Consider the following 8,778-nt stretch of genomic DNA (forward strand, 5'->3'; position numbering starts at 1 on the left):
CTTGAACAGAAGTCAGCAGTGTGACCTTGTGGTGGCAATGACCATCAGAGCCAGCAAGCAGGTCCCAGAGAGCAAGCTGCCTTCTGCTTTCAGCACTTGTGAGACTGCATGTGGAGTGTTCTGTCCTATTCAGCACAAGAAAGCCACTGACAGTGAAGCAGGTCACCAGCAGACACTGCCAAGGTGGTCAGTGAGATGGAACACATGCCATTTCCTGGAAAGGATGAGAGAACCAGGTTTGTTTAGCCTTAAGAAAAGAATCAGCTGGACAAATTCTAACAGCAACACACTGCAATTTCACCCTGTTAGAAAACTCAGTACAATTAGGAAAGAAATCTTTAAGGAAAAGAGTAAAATACTGATACAAAAGTCTGTCATACATATCCATTTAGATGAGCAGCTGATTTGCAAGAAACTTTTGCCTCTTCTGTTGAATTCAGAGTTGCAATGTCAGTTTACCTTTATCCTCTCATTTGCTGTCATTAGGATTCGTATTCTGTTCCTTCTAGAACTATAACACCAGAGAATTGGATCTGAAATGGAAGGTGTTACTTACATTTTAAAGTCCTTTTTGCTTTTTCCTCTCAGACAAATACATTTAATTTTCCTTGCCACCAGATAGTTCAGAAACACTGCACTATAAATCATTCTTTCCTCCCTATAGCAAAAAGCTAAAAGTTATTACCTTTTTATTCAAATTATTACAGTGAGACATAGGTCTCTGTATTTAGAACCAAATATTATGTTTATTGTTCCATCCAATCATATTCCACTACAATGAAATTTCTGCTTTTGATATGACCTGAAATACATAATCCTCTACTGTGAAGTCACATTACTGAGAAGTTCAGAATACCTTTTAGGAAATCCCTTAACATCTTCACTCATGATTTGTAATTACATTATCGCAACTAGCTGTTGCTTCCTTAGAACACTGTCTGCATTCAATGAGAAGGAAGTTGCTGGCTTATAATGACATGCGTATTTGTGGCCAAACTAATATCCAGTAGGATTAGACTAGTCCTCAAACTGTTCTTGCCAGCCTAGTTTATTTGGAAACCTGCCATATTTCTTGGACTAGCCATGGCGTTGTTCTACTGTTTGAGAATGAATACCTTGAAAAGAACTAGGGCACAGCAAAGTTTCTGAGCGCCTTCTGTTTTCTACTAGCTTGCCTTAGTGACAGAGCTTTTAAAGGATATTCTGATGTAGGTACTTGGCACTGCCATAGCACATTCATTGGTTTCATTTTCTTTAATAACCGTAAGAAAGGCAAGAACAAACTTTCATTGTTAACAGAGTAACATCCATGTCCCTGTGTGAGAATATTGTAGGTTTCATATACTGAAACCAAATTAGTTGGAAGTTTTCACTGTGACCAGCAACAAAAAAAGCAGCTTATTTTTCCCATTAAAAGGAAAACATTTGTGAAGAACATGGATTCTGAAACTGCAGTCAGATACACTGCAAGTGCAGAAGTCTGCTTGGCACCTGAAAGATAATCACAAGAAGTAGTTAGTGATATAGTGTAGATAGACATAGACAAGAGATGACAGAAAGTGCAAAAGCTGCTCTCTACCAGAAGGCTACATGTAACTTGTGAGAGCAGCTGCCATGACAATTGCCTTCAGCAGCTGGCACCAGAGCTCTGCTGCACTCTCCAGAAATCTGGCCACACCTCTGATGGGGCTGCAGCCTGTGTTCTGAACTCAGCCTGCAAGAACAGTGGTTATCTGAAGGGCTCTGACACACACCACTGCCAGGTACAGTGAGGTGATATATGCACATGATGCATACACACTGCACCAAAACATCAAGACTGCTAAGCAAAAAGTTGATTCTGAGAGCAAATAAAACGAGTAAGGCAGGAATCAATGACTGGTACGCACAGCCACATAAACCATTTTCTGTTTGACATCAGCTCTTAACTAAGCATGTTTTCTCAATATCATTAATTTAATTTCTTTTTTTGTTGGAAAAACTATACAATGTTTCTCCTTAATTCTAAAAGCTTGAACACAGATCTGGAAACCTTTATACACCAGAAAATTGCACTGAAATACCTGCAGAGCAGTCATGCTGTAAACAGTTTTATTGAGATCTTCTTGCTTGCCCTGGACCACAGGCATGAGAGTGGCCTTCCACAAAGCACATGTTGAAAATGAAGACAAGGACAATGCAGGGTGGGGGTGAGGAGAATGTCAGAAAAGTAACATTGCCTTTGAGGTGGGAAGGTGGGGGAGGGAGGAAGAGAATGGGAGACACATGCAATTATTGTAGCAGAGATAGCTAAACCTTAACGCAAATGCGAAAAAGGAGGGGCAGGTGTGACTTCATCATCTAAACCAAACAAAACACTTAATCTGATTTTGCAGTTTGAATAACATGACTCTTGCTTTGCACAAGCAGAATAAAATCTGCAGATTATTCGTGCTGTTTGAAGTTTAAAGACTCCTATCCTCTTACATGCTAAGGCAAAAACTTCAAAGGAAGTTTCCTAACTCAATATAGGAGAAATATTTCCATAAAACAGTACTAAAGGTTTACAGTCAGCTCTGCTAACTTCTACAAGGATTACATGAAATGAAGCTTGGTCAGTTTCCTACTAACAAGCAATTTTTTCTGAAACTGTAACTCAAGATCCAGCAAGGTAGGATCCAGACAGGCAAAAGCTTTTGCTGTTATGGTTCTAAACAATGTACAGTTCCCAAAAGCCTCAGAAAATAAACTCAGAGGTGGCTCACAGGGTTATCATTTGCTCAGATTCTCTTCACAGTGGGAAAGGCAAGGAAAGAAAGGGACACAGGGATGTTTGTATTTCTAAAATGTACAAAATAAAGCCTAAAACCCCTCATGCCTCAAGCATGAAAACCCTCGATGTCCCATGCTCCATCTCCCTCCATTTTTGCCTAACTTAGCAAATTACCTCTAATTTCCCTTGGAGTCTTGAAGCATGCTTCTCAAATTGGGATTGAACAGTAAGGCTATACTGACAATCTGTCACAGCAAATCTCAGTAGCCTAACAGACATTGTTTGAAGAAAGAAAAGGTTTTGAAAAAAAGATACTGACAGGTCAATTAAAAAAATCCCTCTCCTAGCCACCAATTTTACATGCTTTGCAAACACTACCAACAGTGGGCAGACAGCTCCTGTCATTGGTTCCCCTACTCCTGCCAGAATATTAATTCTTCTGAAATCACAGGGAAACCACCCAACTCAAACCAATCAACCAAAGGGACAAAACAAACAAAAAAACTCCAAAAAAAAATAAGAGAAGGGGAAAGGACGGGAAGAAGAAAAAAGAAGAACAAAAAACTTAATCAAATAATTTCTCATACTCTATACACCCAGCAAAATACATATTTTTATTTCAAAGTGACTAAGCAGCATCCACCAAAATTTAAATGAAAACGTTAACATATTATTTTAGTAGAAGAAATTTTAAAAAATCAATCAAAATTAAGACAAACATTAAACATATACTATACAACATATGTGCAGCACAAGTATTTGACTACTGTGTAAAAAGGTTAGTCAAGTAACCGTAGGAGTTAATGAATGAGTTTGTCTCTAGTTTCAAAACTATTAGCAATGATTAGCATTTACATGACAATAAAAAAATAGAATCCCCATATAATAATTTTCTGCTAATAAAGATTTTTAAACACTTGGCCTTCTTTTTAATTATTTCTAAAAATATAAGGTTTTTTTTCATCTCCTTTTTGTATAGGATTAGATTTTTTTTCCTCACACCTGAACCTTTAGAAGACAATCTTTCATTTCTCTATACTTTATGTTCTTGCACAGTGAATATAGATTTGAGTCTTCAGATTGGCATAGTCAGAAGGGACTGTATTTAAACTGTAATTTGTTATTTAAGTTTATTCAACTGATTTTCTCCAAGAAAAAACTGAGTCTCCTGTACCTTTCTTTTAAAAATCAGGTAAGTACTTGAAAAAGTAAAGTAACAAGATGGTTTGTTCATTGTTATACATTTCCTGACAAATTCCGCCACTCAGCATTACCAGTCTAGAACACACAGGATTTTGCAGACTGAAAAATTAAAGACAGAAATATTTGAAATCTTATTCCAATACTGTCACCATAAAAAACAAACTGCCCAGTTTTGCTCCAACAAGTAATCTCCTTGTCTCACTTTTACATTATAACTCCTGATAAAAGACACAACAGTTAACTTTAAAATTTAACTTTCTAGAGTCCTTCAAGGGAAATCTGACTTAAACATTTCCTAATTTATAGTCTGCAAGTTTGCACACATTATTTATTCAAACGTTTCTTCAATTGTTCTAGATGTGAAGCATCAGTATCCTGGAGAATTAATACAGTAGCTTTAGACTGAAATGGATTAAACTCAATAGTCATCAAACAACAGAGATCTATCAGCTGTTTTTGACATTTTTCTAAACCATCCTTAAGTTTTAGACGTAAAGCTGGATCCTTTTTCAGCCTATTCATTTCGGGCACTGAAAAGCCAATCAAACTTGTTAGAATATCATCAGCAAAATCTACTTCAAGATAAGCAGAGCCATCAGAAATTTTTGCCTTTATACCCCAGGACCCGTTGCTTTTTGTGAGGTTTCCGGTGAGAGTGACAATAAAACATTTAACTTTCAGAATTGTAACAGTTTCTGGTTTTTTTGCAAGGAGAAGGGAAATATATGTGAAAGGTGGAGAATTTAAATCTAAATGTGCCTCTACTGTCTTGCAAGGAAAGATCTGTGAATCACGTTTCTGCTGATCTCCTTCCGGATCCATTTTTAAGGAACATACAGGATTATCATTTAATACCCTGCTGTCAGAAGTGAGCTGCTGTTTACATCTGCTCTCATCTAGGTCTGTATAATTCTGCCCTTCCTCAGGAGGATTTTCCAAAGAAAAATCTGATGAACTGCAGGTCTGACGTAAGCCCTTGTGCTGCAAAAACTTACTCATGCTATTTCCATCTTCATCAAATATCATTCTTCTCACGTTCTTTTCCTTGCTGATAGCTTCCCTGGGCTTATCTCTTTCATTCACATTGTCTTCTTCACCAGTGCGATTTAAAGATGAATTGCAGGAGCTTCCAGATGTATGTGGAAGTCTGCCAGTAATTAAACCTATGTTTCTGTTCATGACCACTGGTGGCACTTCTTCTATCTCTCTTTGCATCTCTTCTTCCAGAAGAAAGTCATCTTCTAAAGGAAAGTCATTTAAAAAGTCATCAGCATATTCTATGGGAGGTGAAACTTGTTCAGCTGAGTGAGACAAAAGATTTCCAGATTTTTGTAGCAAAACATTTCCAGTGTGTGCAGTCAGTGAACCTGAGGCTGTATTAAAATTGTTGGTTCTACTATAGTATCCACTTTCTAAAGATGTTCGGTTGTTTAAAGTAAATTCATTCTTTTCATCAAGGCTGGCCAAAAGCTCTTCATCTGAAGGTCCAAGAGTTTGTTCTAATTCATCCACAGGCCTTGAAAAAATCTGTTCATGTCCAGCTTGTCCAACAGCATTAGGGTTCTCAGTTTCTCCAATTAATCTAGCAAGGACTCTTTCCTGACAATAATCCTCAAAAAGAGCATCAACTTCACCCCCCAACAGTTTCACATTTTCTGGTTTAAGCAGAAGAACTCCAAGACGATATGAAATATTGCCGTGTACAGTGATTTTTGTTCCAGGAGGAAGGTTACTGCAGAGAACAGGCACCGGTTGATACTCCATGCCCTGAATTTGATGTATGCCATCAGTTAGTTGTAGCATCAGCATCCGAGTAGGCTTTGCTTCCCAGGGCTTCTGAAATGCCTGAGTACTGGCTGTTACTTCTTCATTTACAGTGCTTTTCCCTCTTAGCTTCTGCAACTGAGAATATGCTGGCTGGCTAACATCAACCAGTGAATCAATCTGTATGGAGTAGAAGCCTGATAGCTCTCCTTTGGGAGTATCTAAGATACAGTTAGGCAAAATGGGATATTCCAAGTCTCTCAGATCAGTGAGAAGCCATTGCTCAAATACTTGCTTGTTAATCTGAGCTTGACTTAAGTTACTACCACTATTTTCTTCCTGGATCCAATTAATACATGCTTCCAGCCATGTCAAGGGAACTCTAACGTGCCATGTGGATGAAAGCCAGGTTTCCACTCTTGCTGCAATGCTAGATGTAGACATTTTCTTTTATGGCAAGAGACTGAACGCCCTATAATGGAATTCAAAAATCCATATTTAATCTTCTGACAAAAACTGAATTAGGACAAGTTTCATGCTCATATTATATAAAAAAATTTAAATTAAAAACACTTCCACAGACAATAAAATTCACAGGGATTTCCAACATTTAAATTTCCAGCATAAAAGGTATGTGCAATTATCAGCATAAAAAATTATGTGAAAAATATAAGAAAAGTATGGAGACTTACACAAGAAATCAAGCTTATTTTCTGTTGATTTAATTAGAAAAACGTAACTGAAATCCTTTTCTTATGGATGGAAAGTGAATGGGCAAAAAAACCCAAACCAAAAGAGCAGTAGGTTTTTAAATATATTTCCTCTTTGTTTTTATGGTTTTCTTTCTGTGTGTGCTGCTGTAAACACCCAGTTTACTTTAGAAACTGACTTAAGATGTTATTCTCCCACTTCACCAGCACTGCTATGAACAGAAGTAAGAGGATCTATAGAACCAAGCTGTGGTCTATCAACACTTAATATCAGAGGGGTGACTCTCAGTCTGTGACTGAAAGCTTTGTACTGGACAAGAGAAAGCTGGTTTGAAACACTGTTATCTAGAAACCCAGTGCAGGACTTGGCTGCAATAGCACCAAGTCTTGGCAGCTATCATCTCAGGGACATCAGTGGCTAATAAACTCTAACTTCTTGTTAGTTTAGGAAGTAGCTGTGCACAAACAGAGTAGAACAGACATATTTCAGTTGGAAGGGACTTTGAATGATCATTTAGTCCAACCACCTGACCACTTCAGGGCTGACCAGAAGTAAAAGCACATTACTAAGGATGTAGTCCAGATGCATCTTAAACACTAACAGGTTTGGGGCATCAGCCACCCCTACAGGAAGCCTGTTCCAGTGTTCGATCATGATCTTAGAATAGAATCATTCAGGTTGGAAAAGGCTTCCAAGATCATTGAGTCCAACCTTTGACTGAACACCACCATGTACACTAGATTATGGCACCAAGGGCCATGTGCAGTCACTTCTTGAACAGTTCCAGGGGTGGTACTCCATTATCTCGCTGGGCAGCCTTTCAAGGCTTAAACACCCTTTCTGTGAAAAATTCCTGGTGTCCAACCTGACCCTCCCTTGTTACACCTTGAGGTCAGTCTCAGAGACTGAACCCCACCTTGCAACAATTTCCTTTCAAGTAGTTGTGGAGGGTGATAAGGTCTCCCCTGAGTCTCCGCTTCTCCAGCCCTGGTCACTCAGCCACTCCTAATACCACTTACTCTCTAGGCCTTTCACCAGCCTTGTTGTCCTTGGTAAAGAAATTATTCCTATTGTCAAGTCTGAACCTCCCCTAATACAGCTTTGAGCCATTCCCACATCTCCTGTCGCTAAATCCCAGGGAGAACAGATCAGTACATCCCCCTCCACATCCCCCCTAAGGAAGCTGTACAGAGCAATGAGGTCACCTCTCAGCTCAGCCTCCTTCTCTCCAAACTAGACAAACCCAGAGCCCTCAGCTGCTCCTCACGGGATGTGCCTTCCAGCCCTTCCACCAGCTCTGCCGTCCTTCTCTGGACCATTCAAGGACCTTCCCGTCCTTCTTCAAACTCTGGGGCCCTGCACAGCACACAGGACTCAGGGTGAGGCCGCACCACGGCTGCATCCAGCAGGATGATCCCGATCCCAGCTGGTGCTGCCGTGTCTGATGCAGCCGGGATGGGGTTTGCCCTCCTGGCTGCCCGGGCACACACTGCTGACTCACACTGAGCTGCTGCCCACCAGCACCCCCAGATCCCTTGCTGCAGGGCTGCTCTCCACACACTCCTCTCCCAGCTTGTCCTTGTGCCCAGCTTTCCTGCGTCCCAGGGGCAGAATCTGTAATTGTTCTTGTTAACCTTCATGCCACTGATAATTACCCAGTGCTCCAATCTATATCCAGATCCCTCGGTACGGCTCTTGTCCGTCAAGAGTCAGCAGCACCTCGCAGTCTGGTACCGCCCGCGCACTTGGTAATAGTGCATTCAACTCCTGCACCCGTAACATTGATAAAAATATTGGAAAGATATTAGGTTGCCTAACTGTGCATGGATCATACTCAATCCCTTAGAAAGGGCGTCCGAGGATCACAATCTCACTACAGAACACAACGAAAACAAAACCTACCGTAAGAATATTTAAGAAACACCAGGTGTGGGTTTTGTTGGGTTTTTGTCTGGTTTTCCCTTAAAGCCTGCCTCCGAGCTCTCCCCAAAAGATCCATCGCTCGGAAGATACTAAACCAAGTCAAGCGACACCTTTCAGCAGGGGAGGCGAAGGGGATGAGGGAGGGAGGGAGGGAAGCAGAGGCGGGAGGAGGAGGAAGATGAGGACAGGCCGCACCTCGCAGCCCCCTCAGAGGGGCCGAAAGCTCCAACTCACCGAGGCGAGCGAGCGGCCCTGGCAAGGCGGCCCCGGCTCCCGCCGGCCTGAGGGACGGAGCAGCGCCCGAGCCGCGCCCCCCAAAAGCGCGCGCACACCCACCAGCCAATGGGAGGCGCGCGTCGAATCATCGCGAGAGTTTCTCCATAGCCGGCGCCGGGCTGCGCGCACAAGGCGGGGTTTTAGCGGCC

The 8,778-nt window shown here is 41.2% G+C and overlaps 1 protein-coding gene across 3 annotated transcripts; it reads right to left on the bottom strand.

Annotated features, from left to right (window-relative positions):
• Positions 1–3,800: 3,800 nt before the first annotated feature.
• RMI1 (RecQ mediated genome instability 1) lies at positions 3,801–8,777 on the bottom strand. 3 transcript variants are annotated; one of them, XM_039566661.1, is made up of 2 exons: positions 8,690–8,777; positions 3,801–6,191 (listed from the first exon to the last, which is right to left on the bottom strand). In XM_039566661.1, exon 2 carries the CDS (start codon positions 6,161–6,163, stop codon positions 4,280–4,282), a length of 1,884 nt encoding a protein of 627 aa, XP_039422595.1. In that variant the 5' UTR covers positions 6,164–6,191; positions 8,690–8,777; the 3' UTR covers positions 3,801–4,279. The 3 variants fall into 3 exon arrangements, with proteins under 3 accessions (XP_039422595.1, XP_039422594.1, XP_039422593.1); XM_039566660.1 differs by lacking the exon at positions 8,690–8,777 and adding an exon at positions 8,588–8,679; XM_039566659.1 differs by lacking the exon at positions 8,690–8,777 and adding an exon at positions 8,333–8,659.
• Between the last annotated feature and the right edge of the window lies 1 nt (position 8,778).

Source organism: Corvus cornix, chromosome Z, assembly GCF_000738735.6.
Source record: "Corvus cornix cornix isolate S_Up_H32 chromosome Z, ASM73873v5, whole genome shotgun sequence".
NCBI classification, from domain to species: domain Eukaryota; kingdom Metazoa; phylum Chordata; class Aves; order Passeriformes; family Corvidae; genus Corvus; species Corvus cornix.

What these genes read in the sequence shown, in the direction of transcription:
- RMI1 (XM_039566661.1), bottom strand. Translation starts at nt 6,163, where the DNA reads ATGTCTACATCTAGCATTGCAGCAAGAGTGGAAACCTGGCTTTCATCC.